At 38.4% G+C, this 20,504-nt stretch overlaps 1 protein-coding gene across 2 annotated transcripts in view; it reads left to right on the forward strand.

Annotated features, from left to right (window-relative positions):
• kif3a (kinesin family member 3A) overlaps positions 1-20,504 on the forward strand; it is a 58,134-nt gene that overhangs the window by 12,745 nt on the left and 24,885 nt on the right. For both annotated transcript variants that reach the window (XM_051933469.1, XM_028812792.2), the window contains exons 5-9: positions 3,444-3,549; positions 6,497-6,636; positions 8,039-8,236; positions 8,675-8,849; positions 15,654-15,749. In XM_051933469.1, the coding sequence (XP_051789429.1) occupies positions 3,444-3,549; positions 6,497-6,636; positions 8,039-8,236; positions 8,675-8,849; positions 15,654-15,749 (715 nt within the window). The remainder of the gene's footprint in view (positions 1-3,443; positions 3,550-6,496; positions 6,637-8,038; positions 8,237-8,674; positions 8,850-15,653; positions 15,750-20,504) is intronic.

A 20,504-nucleotide genomic window follows, 5' to 3' on the forward strand; every position in this document is an offset into this window, starting at 1 on the left:
TATTGCCTGAATTTTAACCTTGTTTTTATAGGATTTATTTATTTGATAATTTTAGCCTCCACTAAACTCATTTTATGGATTTATTTATTGATTTTTTTTTGAGAACTGCACTTTGGGCAGTATTTAAATTTATTTGTTTTTTATAATAAAAGCCCTTGCACTTTTCACCATCCCCTTGCTTGGTGTGTTTTGTCCTCATCAGCTCAGCTCATCCGGTTACGTTATCGGCAGTGTCAGGTTCAAGAGGCACCCATTATTGAAGAGGGATCAAGGAGTGGACCCGCACCGTCACAAGCAAGAGAGGAGTGACGTGCCCGTCTTGTCTTGTTAAACACAAGATAGGCCGCTTGTTCTGGGCCATCTGCAGTAGGGTAATTGCACATGCGGGTACTCCTGCCAGAAGTTGCAATAGTCCAGATTGACAAGACCAAAGCTTGGACCAGACGTTGTCCTGCATATTCCATCAGATAAGATCTGATCTTGCAGATGCTGTACAGTGTTAACCTGCATGAAAGAAAATCATTAGAAATGCGGTCAGAAAAAGATACCTGTTTATCAGTCTCCAACCCAAGGTTGAATGTTAGTGACAGTGAGCCAAGCTGTACAACTGTGGGGAGTTTACTGGATTTCTGGCATCACAAGAAGCTTGATTGTTTTTTTCAGTTTAAGTTGTATATAGTGGTCCTTCATCCAGATTGAGATATCAGTAAGACATGCAGAGACTCTAGCTGATAATGTGTTGTCCTTAGGAGGATACAGCTATGTATCATCAGCATAGCACTGATAAGAGAACTCATGGGATTGGGTGATGGGGGCCCAGTGAGGTGATGTAAAGAGAGAAAAGTTGAAGACCTAACACTGATCCTTGGGGCACCCCTGTGCATGTCTGATGCACCCTTGGCAATTCTCCTAGCCGGGACACACAGTAGGATCTGCCCGTGATGTAGGACTCAAACTATCTGAGAGCAGTCCCAGTGATGCCAAGGTTAGTGAGGGTGGCAATAAGGATGTTGTGGTTGACCACGTCAAAGGCAGAGGAGAGATCTAGAAGGATCGGAAACAATGACATGTTGGTAGCTCTAGCAAATCATAGCTGGTCAACCATAGTACGTACATCCATCTCAGTCGAGTGGTTCCTCTTGAAGTCAGTCTGGTTGGTATCGAACAATTCATTCTGTACAAGGAAAGAAGAGACTTGATTAGAAACAGCACGTTCAAGTGTTTTGGAAAGAAAGGGAAGGAGAGAGACTGGCTTGTGATTGCTAAGTTGTAGTTGGTTAACTGTCTGGGTGGTCCTGTTCTTCTTTGGTCTGGAGGACACGACATGAGTTTCTTGCGAAAAAGACCTGAAATATTGATTCCTCCGACCACAATAAGTTTGTATTGTTAACATCCGACCACAATACATGTGTGGTGGTGTATCAGAGCTCAGAGAATTTGATGGCACTTCTAGACACTGTTAACATATGACTTCCTTGTTGCAGACAACAATTGTAACCAACAATTGTTGATGTAAATTAGTATTTTGTTACTAGATCAGGGTTTGCCAAAGTGCTCCTGAGCCCATGTGGTTATATTATTTATTCATTAATGATTGCTACAGTGACATCTGAGAGATCAGAGGTCACAGGCAGTCTGCTTAGACTTGTGCTCTTACCCTACGCACTAAAATCCTGAGTCCTTGAATCTTTTAAGTATATTATGCATCTGTTGAGAGTGAAATACAACAATTCATTCTGATCTATAATTTGATAAACATTGGTTTTTAAAATTTTTTAAATGATTTTCTTACGCATTTGTAGGAAAATTGGCAGTCCTCAGCCCACCTTTACTCCTAAACGAATAGGCCTTTCCTGGGTACAGTTTTGTTTATTCCAAAGTGTAACTGTAATCACCTGTTGAAAATCATCTGTTTCTACTTGCATCATTACTTATTTTTTAACTGATTATTGGCCTTAAATTGCACCATCACATTTTTTAGAAGGTGTTGCAAGCTCTTTATGGCAAGAATGGATTCATGTTTATGTTGACCTCTGTAATTGCAAACAAAGGCTTCTGTACCAAATATTAACACTGATTTTCTCAGGTGTTCAAATACTTATGTGCAGCAGTGCAATACAAATAAATTCTGTACAAATCATACAATGTGATTTCCTGAATTTTTTTTTTTACATTCTGTCTCTCACAGTGGGAATGCACCTACAATGTGAATTTCAGACCCCTCCATGATTTCTAAGTGGGAGAACTTGCAAAATTGCAGGGTGTTCAAATACTTATGTTCCTCACTGTATGTGTGTGTGTGTATATATATATATATATATATATATATAAAAATATAGGAAGTAATTCCGAGATATTTTGAAGTGTGTTTTACATATCTCAACATGGGCAGGAAGGTATATAGAGATAAGTAGAAAGGCACTTGGAGGCATTTTAGATAACTCAAATTTTATATCTTGAAATATATTTTAAGGTTAGCTGAAATGGAGAAGAAACCCAAAAATTTGTATTTTAGATATTTCAAAAGTGAGTAAATTTGAAGATTCCTGAAATGCATAACATGTTTAGATATTCTGAAATGATATTTTGGCCATTCTCAGACATCTGAAAAGAATTTTGAGATATCTAAAAGCTCAAAATAACAGTAAGTTGTATTAAAAACCTATTCAATTTTACAGTAATTAATTAGAAGACCTATTGAATTACTAGTCACTTATCTGAAAATGAGCAGAATTATTTCAAGACATCTTGAATTGTTTCTCTTAAAATGCATTGCAGATATCTACAAGTGATCATGATGTCATTTTAAGATATTTTGAAATTTATTTAAGATAGCTTAAAATACACATTGTCAGATATGTATGATGTTTTTCAGGATATATCTAAATGTTGATTAGGGCTGCCATAAAGATTACTTTTATCATTAAAGAAATTGAAATTAAAACTGCCATCACTTTTTTAATATTTCTAATTTTCTTTTCATATGTGCAAGAAATTGTGATATAAATGATATAAAAAGGTGTCACAATGATTATTAGAAAAAACATTGTGAATGTTACCTATTATTAGTCAACTTCCAACATAAGGCATCTGTATCTGTCCTCTCATTTAACTAAACATGTCTGAATCTGTTTAGAGAAAAGGTAACTGTATTTCAAACAAATTTTGAGTATGGAAATTAGGTGTTTTGTTTTACTAGTTTATTACCCTGCACAGCTCCTTATGACTTGATGTTGCTAAAAGGTTTGTAAACACAGTCTCGTGTTTCCTTTATGACTAATCTATGAGATAGTGATAAACGATTTAAACCAGACAAAAAGCATGGTTTCCTCTCTGCAATAGACATTTATTTTAAATTAAAAAAATAATAATAACCTGAAATATGGGGAAAGCATTTCTCTAATATGAAAGCCATCTAAATTGAAAGTTGTTTTCTTATATAGGTTAAGGAAAGACCTGATGTTGGAGTTTATATCAAGGATCTATCTGGCTATGTGGTAAACAATGCAGATGATATGGACAGGATCATGACATTGGGACATAAAAATCGTGAGAACCAATAATATTTTGTTTTTTCTTTATTAAACCTGTATCCAAGTAATCAAGAATTTGTTAATTACTAGGAATAATTATTTTTGTTTTCATTTTTCAAGGTAATCAATTATTTGAAAATATTGTAAAGCATAACGTTTTTCAGTTTACTAGACATCTTTATGCATGTCTTCACCCTTCTAGTTTTGCCAATTGCTTGTTTATTTCAGTGTCTACCTAGGTATGAGTATTACAATTTTTTTAGATCTACTGCTTTGCATGTGTATCATGGGACTTACTTCCAAAGGTTGTAAGTATGACGTGTCTTGTCCATCTTGCGGGACGTGAAAGTGTCTCTCTTCAGATCTCTGTTCAATAGATCTCTCTTCCAAAGATAACGTCTTGTCACAATACACAATATATATAATATACTTTATAGATTCCAAGGGGAAATTTAAGTGTTACTGCAGATTACAAAGCTTTGAGAGGCCTTTCTGCTTTCTGTATATATTGTATACATTTTCCATTACTATACCACATGTTGAAGCCAACAATTAGGACATTTTCTAACTATAATAACTGTAGCTGGGTCACAAGAATAAATGTCCCGGCACATAGTCTGTCTTGTGGACATGACTAATTTTCACTGTTTTTTTGTAGATTCTTCTCCTAAAGTACATAGTCAAACATACTATGTGAGTTTTTTGCCATTAGGAAAGATAAAATGTATGACTATGTTTCAGCATAATGGTTGTGACATTTCTGCCTAATAATTCAAAATGTATTTTTCATATATATTTAAAAAACAACTCAGAACTCATCTGTTCAGGAAGGCTTTTAGCTCTACTTGACTTTTTTACCCTTCTCTGTTTACTTCTCTGTCAAGATGCTCATGTAACCTGTATGTGTGTGCTAGACCATCAGTTATGTTGTCTGTTTTTTTTTCAGAATTCACTGTCTTAATCTTCATTATTTATGTATTTGGTTTGTACAATGCTATATACTATATACGCTGCCGTTCTTTATTATATTCTGTAAGAGCCTTGAGCATGGGAAAGGCGCTATATAAATAAAATGTATTATTATTATTATATATACAGACAAACTCTGTACAAAATAATCAAAGCTCTCTTCATGTATTGTATGTAAAATAACTAAAGCCAAGAATTTTTAAAGCATGTAAGTACAATAGATTTTGTTATATACTTAATAATACCTGTTTAAATTCATACTGGAGACCCACTTTTTTATAACACATTTATCATACAGAAGTAATGTGATGTGTTAAATGTGAAAAAATTAGTAAATCCAAAATAAGGTAATGGTGCTTATTTCCTTTCAGCAGTTGCATTAATCCTGTCAGACAATTAACATTTCTTTAGTTTGATTATTATGCTTTTTACTTTTTAGTAATCTGATGAAATCTGCAAAAAAAATTGCCAATTAAAAAACTGATTGCTAAAATCACAAAGCATTATATTTTGCCTTTTGGCAGAAGGCTTTAAGTGTATGTTGAAAAAATAAGAACAGTAAAAGGCAATTATTGCATTTACTGTATATGTACATTAGATGACACTGTTTCCCATATGTACTGGATAATTATTGGGCACAAGTCATGTAGACTTCTAACAACTCTTGTTGAAATACTGTAGTCCAAAGTAATTTTATTTCTCATACACATACCATGTATACTAATTACAACTTACTCGAATATACTTTGCTGCAGCTCAGTGTTTTTTTTTTTTTTTTTTAAATTTTAGTCTAGCCTCGTTGAAGACTGGTAATAGAATCAATTAAAAATATATTTGATATCTCCTGCCCTACATGTACCCTCAGTGCCTTTCCTCTGTATCTTTGTGAATCTGAACCTCTCTTGCCAGGAGCCTACTCTCAATTACATTCCTATAAAACCTGCTTCTCAAACTCTTATAACTTCAAGGTGCTTTGCTCACCTTCTGTCTGCTTTTGTACTTTCCATCTTTGAAGGTGACTCTTAGAGTGCCTACTATGCTTTTATTCTTCTCCATGTGTCTCACACTCTCACTTGTTTTGATTGCATCACCAAAGCCAAACTGACAAATCACACCAATTTCTTGCAGGAACTGAACACACACATAGACCTTAGCATTTTATTATATAGTAGACTGGCCACAGTCTCACTTCATGAATGAGACTGAGAGTTCCAATCCAATTTAAAGGATAAAAGTTACTTTTGTTCCCTGAATATGGTCTCATTAGTGCATGCAGTGAAAATAGTTAAGGTGTTGCGCTGATAATTGTTGCATTCCATTGTTGAGTTTGCTGTTTTGATAATCTAGTTTTACATAAAAATCGCTAACACAGTGAAAAATTGTTAGTTGAAATGCAAGAGTTTTTACACAAGTATTCAGAAAAATATATATTTTTATTTTGAACTGTGAAGATATTTCTCATTACATTTACTCCCATCTAATGTTAAGTAAAATGCATATTTTATGACCTCTAGTGGCAGAGATGAATGTATGGGTATGGATTAGTGTTTTGTTCTCCAAAAATACTTTCCTTGTGGTCATTGTTAGGTGAATTCCCACCATTTGTTATTAAAATTTCATTTGACACCTAAAGTACATATATATGGTGCATAGAATAATATACAGTATTGTGTAGGAGTTTCATTTTTGCAGTAGAAGTTGTGTAATTGTTAATCCTGTTGTGCTACCCCTTCCCTTAATCCTACTTTTCTTCTTGCCTCAGTAATGTGACATTTGAGAAATTTGTAGCTGTGTGATTATGTACAGTAGTAGCTTTCTTTTTTTCTGTACTGTCCTGTTTGTAGGGGAAGTTATTTAATCTTATTAACAACCTCATACAGTATGTAAGTTGATATTCAGGTAATAAACTTGTTGCTGGTCATGCATGTTAATTATTGCAGATTTCTGACTTCTTAACATTTATTTGTTTTTGTTTAACCTTTCCTGCATTATAGGCTCTGTTGGTGCCACAAATATGAATGAACACAGCTCGCGTTCTCATGCAATTTTCACAATTACTATTGAATGTAGTGAGAAAGGAGTTGATGGAAACCAACATGTGAGAATGGGCAAATTACATCTTGTGGACCTTGCTGTAAGTAATGTTTTAATTATGGTAAGCAAGTACCCTAAGTTCTTGTCTATAAGCCGGACTCATGTATTAGCCGGAGACCAAAAATCATACGAATTTTTAAAATAAAATCATATCATAGATAAGCCGGACTCATGGATAAGCCGAACGTACTATAACCTATAACTAATAGAAGGGAGGGAGGTCAGTGGTCTCACTCGCGCCCATTTAATTTCTTTAAGGGGGGAGAGAGTGTGAGATATTGGCGTCTCTCTCACTCCCCGCATGGCGCGGTTGGAGCGGCCGGAGCGCGTTCTTTCTGCTCTGGGCGTCGCCGAGTCAACACGAGCGCGTAGCGGTCATTTAAATTGTGATTTTATATGTAAGCATATTTAAATATATATCGCGGATTTCTGCGGACAATGGGTCTTTTAATTTCTGGTACATGCTTCCTCAGTTGGTTTGCCCAGTTGATTTCATACAAGGGACGCTATTGGCAGATGGCTGAGAAGCTACCCGGCTTACTTTTCTGTCTCTCTTGCGCTGACTATCTGTGATCCTGACGTATGGGGATTGAGCAGGGGGGCTGTTTGCACACCTAGACGATACGGACGCTCGTCTAAAAATGCTGAAAGATTATCTTCACGTTGCTATCTTTTGTAAAGCTGATTCCTGAAAAGACATGCTGCACAGTGCTTCGCATACTTAAAAGCTCGAAGGGCACGTATTGATTTTTGACTGAAAAACAAACTCTCCCTCTCTCTCTCTTTGTCTGCTCCTGACGGAGGGGGTGTGAGCTGCCGCCTTCAACAGCTTTGTGCCATGGTGCTTCGCATACTTAAAAGCCAAACAGACATATTGATTTGTTTGCTTCACTCCTTTGAAAAGGAAGATATGTTTGCATTCTTTTAATTGTGAGATGGAACTGTCATCTCTGTCTTGTCATGGAGCACAGTTTAAACTTTTGAAAAAGAGACAAATGTTTGTTTGCAGTGTTTGAATAACGTTCCTGTCTCTCTACAACCTCCTGTGTTTCTGCGCAAATCTGTGACCCAAGCATGACAATATAAAAATAACCATATAAGCATATGGTTTCTACTTCGCGGATATTCTTATTTCGCGGGTGGCTCTGGAACGCAACCCCCGCGATGGATGTATAAGCCGGACTTATGTATAAGCCGATATTCTATTTTTTCATTTTCACAACTTTTTTCCTTAGATAAGCCGCGGCTTATAGACAAGAACTTAGGGTATTTAGTAATGCCTTTTGAATGCTGCATTGACCACTATTTTGTTGAAATTGTTGCTGCATCTTCTGCAAATGTATAAATGTAATCCTAAGTCCATAATTTTTATTTATATGTATTGATTATTTGTGTATTCTGACAATTTTTCATTTTTGGTATGTGCAATTTGTGATTTCCAGGGCTCAGAGCGACAAGGAAAAACTGGGGCTACAGGACAGAGGCTGAAAGAGGCCACAAAAATAAACCTGTCACTCTCCACACTGGGAAATGTAATCTCTGCATTGGTTGATGGAAAAAGCACTCATGTTCCTTACAGGAATTCAAAACTTACCCGACTTCTCCAAGATTCACTAGGAGGAAACTCAAAGACTATGATGGTATGACGTTTTCCATTAGCATGATAAACCTAACCCATGCTGTTTCAGAATGTCTAGTAACTCACTTAAAAATGAACTGCAGTATCTAGTTGGATGGGATCACTGTTTAAGTCTGAACAGAATTTGTAAGGCTGTAAACTTTATGAGAAGCACTAACTGCTAAAAGTGTTTAAATGGTGCCCCAGTAATTGAATGCCATTAATTAAGTGACTTTTTTGCATATTTTGATCACGAAGTGTACAATTTAGTATGCAATATTAATTGGAAAGATGAATTAGAATTACCATCATTCATGGCATTTGATAGCTCATTAAATTAGCTGAAATGTAATAGACAACTGTTTTAAGGCATGAGGAAATATTTTCTAACTTACATTTGTATTTACATTCAGAAGACTGATTTATTTCACTGCTATTGTTAATTTCATTCTTTGCTCAGTGTGCAAACATTGGACCAGCAGACTACAACTATGATGAAACCATTAGCACCTTGAGATATGCAAATCGTGCTAAGAATATAAAGAATAAAGCTAGGATTAATGAGGACCCCAAAGATGCTCTTCTTCGCCAGTTCCAAAAAGAAATAGAAGACCTGAAGAAAAAGTTGGAAGAAGGTAAAGAAGTTAAAAAATTTCATATTTCAAGTGTTTCTTTCATATAGCTGCTTGGTGGCACTCTTGAGCTAAGTAAAATATTTTTGCAGCATTAAATTGAACCGTGCATCTATATATTTTATGTATATTCAATATTTGAAATGTTTTTCTCATTTATTTTTAAGGTTAGTAGTTAATGATATACAGTTAGGTCCATAAATATTTGGACAGAGACAACTTTTTTCTAATTTTGGTTCTGTACATTACCACAATGAATTTTAAATGAAAGAACTCAAATGCAGTTGAAGTGCAGACTTTCAGCTTTAATTCAGTGTGCTGAACAAAACCATTGCATAAAAGTGTGAGGCAGCTAAAGCATTTTTTTAACACAATCCCTTCATTTCAGGGGCTCAAATGTAATTGGACAAATTAAATAACTGGAAATAAAATGTTCATTTTCTAATACTTGGTTGAAAACCCTTTGCTGGCAATGACAGCCTGAAGTTTTGAACTCATGGACATCACCAGATGCTGGGTTTCCTCCTTTTTAATGCTCTGCCAGGCCTTTACTGCAGCGGCTTTCAGTTGTTGTTAGTTTGTGGGCCTTTCTGTTTGAAGTTTAGTCTTCAACAAGTGAAATGCATGCTCAGTTGGGTTAAGATCAGGTGACTGACTTGGCCATTCAAGAATTTTCCACTTCTTTGCTTTAATAAACTCCTGGGTTGCTTTGGCTGTATGTTTTGGGTCATTGTCCATCTGTATCATGAAACGCCGCCCAATCAATTTGACTGCATTTAGCTGGATTTGAGCAGACAGTATGTCTCTGAACACCTCAGAATTCATTTGGCTGCTTCTGTCCTGTGTCACATCATCAATAAACACTAGTGTCCCAGTGCCACTGGCAACCATGCACGCCCAAGCCATCACACTGCCTCTACCATGTTTTACAGATGATGTGGTATGCTTTGGATAATGAGCTGTTCCACGCCTTCTCCATACTTTTTTCTTGCCATCATTCTGGTAGAGGTTGATCTTGGTTTCATCTGTCCAAAGAATGTTTTCCAGAACTGTGTTGGCTTTTTAGATGTTCTTTAGCAAAGTCCAATCTAGCCTTTCTATTCTTGAGGCTTATGAGTGGCTTGCACCTTGCAGTGCACCCTCTGTATTTACTTTCATGCAGTCTTTTCTTTATGGTAGACTTGGATATCGATACGCCTACCCCCTGGAGAGTGTTGTTCACTTGGTTGGCTGTTGTGAAGGGGTTTCTCTTCACCATGGAAATGATTCTGCGATCATCCACCACTGTTGTCTTTCGTGGACGTCGAAGTCTTTTTGCGTTGCTGAGTTCACTGGTGCTTGCTTTCTTTCTCAGGATGTACCAAACTGTAGATTTTGCCACTCGTAATATTGTAGCAATTTCTCGGATGGGTTTTCTCTGTTTTCGCAGCTTAAGGATGGCTTCTTTCACCTGCATGGAGAGCTCCTTTGACTGCATTTTGTCTGTTCACAGCAAAATCTTCCACATGCAAGCACCACACCTCAAATCAAATCCAGGCCTTTTATCTGCTTAATTGATAATGACATAACGACGGACTTGCCCACACCTGCCCATGAAATAGCCTTTGAGTCAATTGTCCAAGTACTTTTGAGCCACTGAAATGAAGGGATTGTGTTAAAAAATGCTTTAGTTGCCTCACATTTTTATGCAATCGTTTTGTTCACCCCACTGAATTAAAGCTGAAAGTCTGCACTTCAACTGCATCTGAGTTGTTTCATTTAAAATTCATTGTGGTAATGTACAGAACCAAAATTAGAAAAAAGTTGTCTCTTTCTAAATATTTATGGACCTAACTGTATATTTAAAGTGTTTCTTTTATAGCTTGATTTACTAGATTTTAGTGTTGACACCAAATACAATTTCTATAACTATTTAGCCTGTATCTTTTCCAATGAATAAATCTTATCACCATAATTATCTCGATTTTGTAATAGCATAAACTGTTTCTTATATTCTGAATTCTAAAAGGTGGTTGTGAGCATCCATCCATCCATCCATTGTCCACCACTTATCCAAAGTCAGGTCATGGGGGCAGCAGCCTAAGCAGGGAAGCTCAGACCTCCCTCTCCCCGGCCACCTCCTCCAGCTCCTCTGGGGGGACCCCGATGCGTTCCCAGGCCAGCCAGGAGATATAATCCCTTCAGTGTGTCCTGGGTCTGCCCCGTGGCCTTCTCCCAGTGGGACATGCCCGGAACACCTCCCTAGGGAGGTGTCCAGGGGGCATCCTGACCAGATGCCCAAACCACATCAACTGACTCCTCTCAATGTGGAGGAGCAGTGACTCTATTCCGAGTCTCTCCTGGATAACTGAACTCCTCACCCTATCTCTAAGGGAAAGTCCAGCCACCCAGCGAAGAAAACTCACTTCAGCCGCTTGTATCCGCGATCTTGCTGTTTCGGTCACTACCCAAAGCTCGTGGCCATAGGTGAGGGTAGGAACGTAGATCGACTCTTAAATCGACAGGCTCACCTCTCTTCACCACGATGGACCGTTGCAGAGCCTGCATTACTGCGGATGTCGCACCGATCCATCTGTTAACCTCCCGCTCCACTCTTCCCTCACTCGTGTCCGAGATACTTGAACTCCTCAACTTGAGGCAGTAATGTGTTCCCAACCCGGAGAGAGCATTACACCCTTTTCCGGCAGAGAACCATGGCCTCGGATTTAGAGGTGCTGACTCTCATCCCCGCCTCTTCACACTCGGCTGCAAACCGCTTCAGTGAGAGCTGGAGGTCACTGTCCGATGAAGCCAACAGAACCACATCATCCGCAAATAGCAGAGACGAAATTCTGAGGTCACTGAACCAGACCCCCTCCACTCCTTGGCTGCACCTAGAAATTCTGTCCATAAAACTTATGAACAGAATCGGTGACAAAGGGCAGCCCTGGCGGAGTCCAACCTCAACAGGAAATGAAATTGACTTATTACCCGCAATGCGGACCAAGCTCCTGTTCCTCCTGTACAGCGACTGAAAGGCTCGTAACAACGAGCCTTGTACCCCGTACTCTTGGAGCATACCCCACAGGATGCTTCGAGAGACATGGTCGAATGCCTTCTCCAAATTCACAAAATACATGTGGACTGGTTGGGCAAACTCCCATGCCCCCTCCAGGATCCTGGCCAGGGTGTAGAGCTGGTCCAGTGTTCCATGGCCGGGGCGGAATCCGCATTGTTCCTCTTGAATCTGTGATTCGAATATCGAACGAACTCCCTTCTCCAGCTCCCCTGAATAGACCTTACAGGGGAGGCTGAGGAGTGTGATCCCCCTATAGTTGAAGTACATCCTCTGATCACACTTCTTAAAAAGGGGAAATACCACCCCAGTTTGCCAATCTAGAGGCACTGCCCCCGATGTCCATTCGATGCTGCAGAGATGTGTCAACCAGGACAGCCCCACAACATTCAGAGCCTTGAGGAACCCAGGGTGGACGGCCCTGTCACCTCGGAGCTTTTTAACTACCTCAGTGACCTCGGCCCCTGATATGGACGGGCCCCTCCCGGAGTCCTCCAGCTCTGCTTCCTCTAAGGAAGACATGCTGGTGGGATTGAGAAGATCCTCGAAGTATTCCTTCCACCGGTCAATAACGTCTGCAGTTGAAGTCAGCAGGGCCCCGTCTCCACTGTACACAGTGTTGGTGGAGCACCACTTTCCCCTCCTGAGGCACTTGACGGTTTGCCAGAACCTTCTCGGTGCTGACCGAAAGTCGTTTTCCATGGCTTCCCCAAACTCCTCCCATGCCCAAGTTATTGCCTTAGCAACAGCCAATGCCGCCACACGCTTGGCCCGCCGGTACCCCTCAGCTGCCTCTGGAGTCCCACTGGTCAACCAGACCCGATAGGACTCTTTCTTCAACTTGACGGCCTCTCGAACCTTAGGTGTCCATCACCAGGTTTGTGGATTGCCACCACAAGAGGCACTGACAACCTTGCGGCCACAGCTCCATTCTACTGCTTCAACAATGGAGGCTTGGAACATGGCCCGTTCAGACTCGGTGTCCTTCGCTTCCCTCGGAATGAGGTTGATGTTCTGCCGGAGGTGGCAGTTAAAGATCTTTCTGACCGGTTCCTCTGCCAGACGTTCCCAGCAGACCCTCGCTATACATTTGGGTCTGCCTGGTTTGTCCGGCAGCCTCTCCCGCCATCTGATCCAACTTACCACTAGGTGGTGATCAGTTGACAGCTCAGCCCCTCTCTTCACCCGAGTGTCCAAGACATAAAGTTGCAGATCCGATGACACGATTACAAAGTCGATCATCGAGCTGCGACCTCGGGCATCCTTGCTCCAAATGCACTTATGGACACCCTTATGCTCAAACATGGTGTTCGTTGTGGACAATCCATGGCCAGCACAGAAGTCCAACAACTGAACACCACTCGAGTTTAGATCAGGGAGGCCGTTCCTCCCAATCACACCTCTCCAGGTTTCACTGTCGCTGCCGATGTGAGCATTTAAGTCTCTCAGCAGGAAGATAGAGTCCCCAGGAGGTGCACTTTGCAGCGCTTCCTCCAGGGACTCCAAGAAGGCTGGGTACTCTGAACTGCCGTTCTGCACATAAGCGCAAACAGTCAGAGTCCTTCCCCCAACTCGAAGCCGCAAGGAAGCAACCCTCTCGTCAAACGGAGAGAACCCCAATGTGCAAGCCTCAAGCCAGGGGGCCAGAAGCAAGCCCACTTCTGGCCGACACTTTTCACCCACAGTAACTCCAGAGTGGAACAAAGTCCAGCCTCTCTGAAAAGGAATGGTTCCAGAGCCCAGACCGTGCGTAGAGGTGAGCCCGACTATATCTAACTGGTACCTCTCAGCCTCTCACACCAGTTCAGGCTCCTTCCCCGCTAGAGAGGTAACATTCCATGTCCCAAGAGCCAGTTTCAGTAACTGAGGGTCGGAACGCCAGGGCTCCCACCTTTGGCCACCACCCATATCACATTGCACCCGACCCCTATGGCCTCTCTTGCAGGTGGTCGGCCCACAAGAGAGCGGAACCACATTGCTCCTTCAGGCGGAGCCTGGCTGGGCCCCGTGGTCAAAGGTTCAGCCACTAGGCACTCGCCAGTGAGCCCCTCCCCCGGGCCTGGCTCCAGGGCTGGCCCCAGGTCCCCATTCCTGGGCAAGGGAAATGCCGATCCTTGATTTAAATTAATGTGGGGTCTCATGATTGAGTTAGTTTGGATCTTCACCTCAGACCTGTTTGCCTTGGGAAACCCTACCAGGAGCATGTAGCTCCCGACAACATAGCTCCAAGGGTCACTAGACTGCGCAAGCCCTTCTGCCACGGCAAGGCCTCAATCCAAGAAGCGGTGGTTATGAGCAGTGATTTTAATTTAGATTTTATAAGATACATTTGATAATTGAGACTTTTAACACAAAATATGTTTACACTTTGAATTAAAACTAATTGACTGATTTGTAAATTTCTCACTCAGTGTTCATGTATCTCAAAATTTTATAGTGACTCGTTTGGGCTAATAATGACCAGGCACTAGTTCTTCATTGCTATCACCATGGCCAACTATACTGCTGTAGTCTAACGACAGAATAAATACAATGTACTCACTCCATAGTTATTTTTTGGGACTGTGGGATGGTATCTTGTACTTGTTAAAGTAAAATACTATTTTAAATGCAAAAAAATAAAATACACAGTATTTCAAGCAGTGTAGACACAAAAGTAAAACGGCTGGTTTGATCATAGAGAAGGCAACAATACTGCCCTTTAACTGGAAATAATGGTCGGACTAGAAAAAGAAAACAATTTCCTAAACATCTTGAGCAGTAAAATAATAGACGCCATTGTAAACTGGTTGGGGATACTCAAGAGCTATACCTGAAGCCAAATGGTAACCAGACAATCCAAGGGTATAAAAACAAATAAATTTATTAACAAACAACAATAAATTACAGAAGGAAGGAGATAAAACCTTCCCTTGTTGCATGCCCTTCCTATGCAACAAAGTACCTGTGTACCCCTTGGGGTGGTTGTTTCACTCTTGGTGTTTACACTAGAAATCATTCAAACCAGCCCTATGAACTTTTTTCCTCCTACCAGTTTAACCATTGTCACCAGCTACCTCCTGCCAGTTTAAGAGAAGTCTTACTGTGCTGTTCACCTCATTGCCTGTCTCCTTTAGTGACAACCTTACATCTCACCAGTTTCCTCTATCTTGTTTGTACTGCAGATGGCATTGTTCTTTTGAAAATGATTCAAATACTCAAGACATTGTCGGTACCATTGTGGAATGTGATGATGATCAGTCCTCAAAATTTAGACGTTTGCACCCAACACAAATTCTTAAACATTTTTATATATTTATATACATTTTAATGCATGTATTTTTATTATAATAAAAATTTACAGCAATTCTTTATAGGGCTCATTGAGTTCAACTTTCCTAACGGTGAGTGCAGTTGTTATTCGTTGGCCTTTGTATATCTGATACCTTGCAGTATCTGCCTTGGGTTAGTTTTACTTTGTATACGGTAGAATTTTCTTCAAAACTATGTTTTTCCTAAATTTGGTATCTTGTGGAAACAGTTTGTGGTAGGGAAATTCCAATTTCAGAAATGGACTCGGTGCAAATACATTTATGAAGTACACCCTTTTTTTTTTTTTTCGCATGGTTGGAGTTTGGTGCAGATTAGTTTAATTTATGGTTTTTGAAGTGGTACCAATGTTAATAAAGATGTGTCACATATGTCAAAAGTGGTATGTATTAAGTGTATTCCGAATTGAGCAAATTGAAAGCCTATATCTGAAAACTTTCTAGGAGAAGAAATTTCAGGGTCAGATGGAAGTGGATCCGACGAAGATGAAGATGAAGAAGGAGAAAGTGGAGATGGAGAAAAGCGAAAGAAACGCAGAGGTATACACATTTTTTTCCCCTACAAATTTTTAATTCACAATTTTGCTAGATTATGAAATTTTACCTCCTTAAATGATAAAAGAAAATTGTCTCATTAATATTTAATTCAGTTTAAATTTCAACATTTTCTGAAAGGAATGAGCAACTCAGTTTCAGATACTTAGAATCTAAATGTAAACTTCTGGTGATTAATGTGAAAATGAATAAAATCTGTATTTTTCTTGTTTTTTTAATTTATGGCTCAATTATGTCCGTGCTTGAATAGTTACATTTTCAGTTTAATCAGTTTACATAAATTAGTTTATTTTACATTTTCTAAAATACATGAATAAAGCTAAGGTGTAATACAGTTATAAACCATTGTTTTCAGTCATACAGACAAAATAGAGTTAATGTCTTACCACATTTGATGAGTTTTTCAGCGATTTTCAGTCCTAGTCTTTATTTACATAATCTTAGCAAATCAAAGGCCGTGTGCTCCAATGAAACCATTCACTTAGTAAGACATACCCAGTGACTCACTCCAACTAGTCCATGACTTGCTCCCACATGACCACACAGGAAGGGGCATGAGAGTTGAAAACAAATTAATGTTCATCTAGAAGTACATTGCATATAATGCAGCAATGAGGAATAAGGAACTTGGGTGTTTTGGACTTCACAAATAAAAGAGAACAGCACCTGTTTGATATTTTCTGTACCACTACAAAATGTAAAAAAAAAAATAAGGCAGAGATTGTGGCTAAACTTGCCTTACATGTTAACCTTTCCTACAGCCCTGACTGTGCCAAGCAGCACACTTTTGGATGTCAGAAAAAGGTGTGAGCTTGACTGTGCTGAAAAGTCATCACACAGTCATTAAATTTTACATTAAAGATTGGTAACTGCAATTGGAAGGTCTGACATACCCTGAATCTATAAGTGAAGCAATGCGACATAGAACACTAATAGTTTTTTTTTCTTAATTATACCTTAAGCCAGCATCACACAGAGATTAAAAAAAGTGGATAGGGCCAAAACAAGAGCACACCAAAAGCTGAAGCCATGCACAGACCCAATAGAAAGCATTCATGTTTTTTAAGTTTATGAAAAACTGCAAACTTACTGCACAACCAGTGTCGTCTTTATTATATTTTTTTAACTGATGAGTGGCTGTGAATAACTTAAGAGGTGGTACTTTCCGTTTAGCATGGTGAAACACTGTGGGGTGGATTTGAGTTGTGTCATGGACTCTCCCATTGAGTATTGTGTGTTGTGAACCTCGTACACACTCTTTTAGAAGGTCTAAGCATTGTTATGCACATAAGCATGAATAAGCAATATTACACTGTAAGGAAAGTCAATTGCAGCACTGAATGTACTATAGTTTTACTTTCAAGCGATTAACCAATTTATAATTTGCCTTTATCATTTGTCTTCCTGCTAAATTAAATCCCAACTGAAAGTCACACTTCTAATTTCAATAGTTTGTTTACCAAGATGTTGTTGTAATCTAAATTTTCAAGAGACTTCAGGGCTGGAAGGAAACTGCTAATATGCACTTTATAAAAGTAAAGACTATGAATTTTTACAACAGAATATTCATGAAGATTTCTGTTCTATATCTGTTAACTGGTAGGCATTCATTTAGCACAAAGTGAAAGATGTGTTTATAAGTCCCCTGCTAGACATGAGGAACATCCACTATATATTAACAGTTGTCTTTTTTAGAATACTATCCTGGTAATTTTTTTTAGAGGAATGAAGACCTTTTGGGAACAATGAGACGATAAAATAACATACAATTTTCACACCCATTCCTGCAAGTTGACACTCTGCTGCATTAAACGTTGCAATGTTACCCTGCTTAATGGAGTACAGATTTACTGGTTTATCTTGGACAGTAACAGACTACACTACACACGTGTTCTATCTGGTTGGATTCTGTGTTTTGAATATATTTGTACACTGGAAAACTGCAGGATTTCTAATCCTCCAACACACCAGTTGGCTTGAAGTACAAAAAAAAATAGTCTGTTTTTTTTTTCTGGTACAGCCCTGAACTCTGCATTGTTTATTGCTAAATTTAGTATGTGTTCTTTATATTTTGTCAATAAATCTTTTCACTTGACATTTGAGAATGGCAATTGTGATAAGAATTAGACCAAGACATCATAAAGATTTGGGGCAGCCACCTGTATATATTGTTTTCCCAGCTGCAAAAGTTGATTTTTTAGTAGCACAATGTGCATAGTACAGAGTCCACAACAGAACTGATTAAGTGGAGGTAAGATGGCGGTTTTAAGGGCTAGAAAAGGAAATAATATCATCTGTGTCAGAACCGGAAGTGACATCATCAGAGGCACCGGAACCTGCCAGGATTTCCCGGGAACAGTGTGTAAGAGACAGACAGTCAACACACTCCGACACCCCCTGGTCTGATATAGTATTACAGTTACTCAAGCCCTTTAGCTGCCTCCTACTTTCACGTGTGTGACACAATGCATATATGGTTATTAACACATTGCAAAAGTACAGTGGAACCTCGGGTCATGACCGTAATTCATTCCAAAACTCAATTTGGTCGTGACCTGAAGTAATTTCCCCCATAGGAAATCCATTAATCCATTCCGGACCATACGAGCTGTATGTAAATATATTTTTTTAAAGATTTTTAAGCACAAAAATAGTTACTTATACCATAGAATGCACAGTGTAATAGTAAACTAAATGTAAAAACATTGAATAACACTGAGAAAACCTTGAACAGAGAAAACTAATATTGCAGGAGTTCACGCTAATAGCCTTTACGAACCGCTCTCTGTAAACACTTTTTTCTAATGAGGTTTAAGCACAGGGAAAAAAATGAACGTTTGAAAATTCTGTAATTTATACAAAAACTAACCATAAACAACCAAGAAAAGTAACATTTCAGGAGTTCACGCTATAGCCTTATGAACTGATCGCTGTAAACACTTTTTTTTTTTATGAGTTTTAAGCAAAGGGAAAAAGTGAACATTTGAAAAATCCGTAATTTATACAAAAACTAACCATAAACAGCCAAGAAAACTAACCTTGCATGAGTCGAGTTCTGGCATGAAGGAAGTGAGGAGGAACTGGGTGGAGAGGAGATTACAGTTTTGAGGTAAATTCCCTCTGCGCGATGCACGTCTGACCAAGAACAATGTACTGTACAGGGAGAGACTGAACACATGCGGAAATCATCAGCGCGTACGAACCGGAAGGGAAACTGGGTTGTTCGTCACCCGAGTGTGTGGTCGTAAACAGATGCAAAAGTTTGGCGAACTTTTTGGTCATAACCCAATTTGTACATGGTCCGAGACGTTCGTGACCCGAGGTTCCACTGTACCTCAAAAGGTATTGTTTGCTGTGTATACAGCGCTGGTAGTTGTGGCTTATGTTGATCAAACTGAGTTGTCTGAAAGGTCCAGTCTTCATTTCTTTTCAGCCTATTACTTTACTGAAATATTTTTCAGATTTGTCCTATAGCTCTTTAGGACATAATTTCTAATTAATTCTTAAAAGTACTGTGTCAAGTGATATGTTGTGTACATTTGTGATACTCGGAAACCTTTTTTTTTTTGTCTGTTTAAACACTATTCAGATATAAAACTCTTAAGTACTGCACACTCTGGTGTGTTTGTGTGTGTGTGTATATATATATATATATATATATATATATATATATATATATATATATATATATATATATATATATATATATAATATATGCACTCTTAGAAGCTGTGAAATTATTTATTGAATTATTCACAGCTGCCATACCACATTTTGTCACTCAGCTGTAACCAGAATTAATTTTTGGTTGTTTCCTATTTTGAGTTTAGAGTTTGTAACTACTACTATCAATTCATTATTTCCCATTTGTCATGTTAAATTTTTTGTTTAATTGCTCTTTTCAACATGATAATTATAATTCAGAAAACAGTACTTTCATTGTACAGTGAAAAGGTATTTGCTTGGTTTAGTAAATAATTAGCTTTACATCTCAATAATTTTTGCATATGTTAATCTGATTCCGCTCCCTCTTAGTTTTAACATTTATTAGTTTAGGTTACATTTCATGGTTATATAATTTTTCTATAAAAACCTATGAAGTGGGGATAGTAGAATGCTTATAGTTTAACTTTTTTATTTTTACCTCTTGCAAAATTTTAATGTACAAGACAAGACCTTTTATACCAAATACACTGTTAACAGTGAGGTGTAAAATTTAATTGCCAAGTAAACTGCAACTTCTTCATTTGAAATAGCTATTTATTTTGACCCTTTTGTTCTTTTATACAATGCACAATCAAAAAGAAACAAAGTATTTTGATACATACTGATACTAGGGTATTTTATTGTGTAATCTTTGATTTTTTTTTCAATAACTAGGTCTAGAAAAGGTCAAGTGGTTTGATCAAATGCATGATGCATATTGTAGCAGTTTGATTTTTTATGCTCTATTTCACACAGTAAATATATTTTTAACTAATAGGCATTTTCCTCATCCACCAAATCCACTGTTAAATTACAAGTTCAAAAGCTTATTGTATGTATTTTCTTGCGATCCAATCTTAGCTGACTTTTTTTCCATCAAAAAATCAGTTACACAAAATGTCAAGTTAATGATCTGAATGTTAAACTTTCTGATGCTGCTGTTACTTTTACCAGACTTGCATAGGTATACTAAAATGCATGAGCAGTTGATCAGTAGAAAAAAAATTAAATTTTAAACTGGAGTTGCTGATGTGA

This window comes from Erpetoichthys calabaricus, chromosome 11 (genome assembly GCF_900747795.2).
Source record: "Erpetoichthys calabaricus chromosome 11, fErpCal1.3, whole genome shotgun sequence".
Taxonomy (NCBI): domain Eukaryota; kingdom Metazoa; phylum Chordata; class Cladistia; order Polypteriformes; family Polypteridae; genus Erpetoichthys; species Erpetoichthys calabaricus.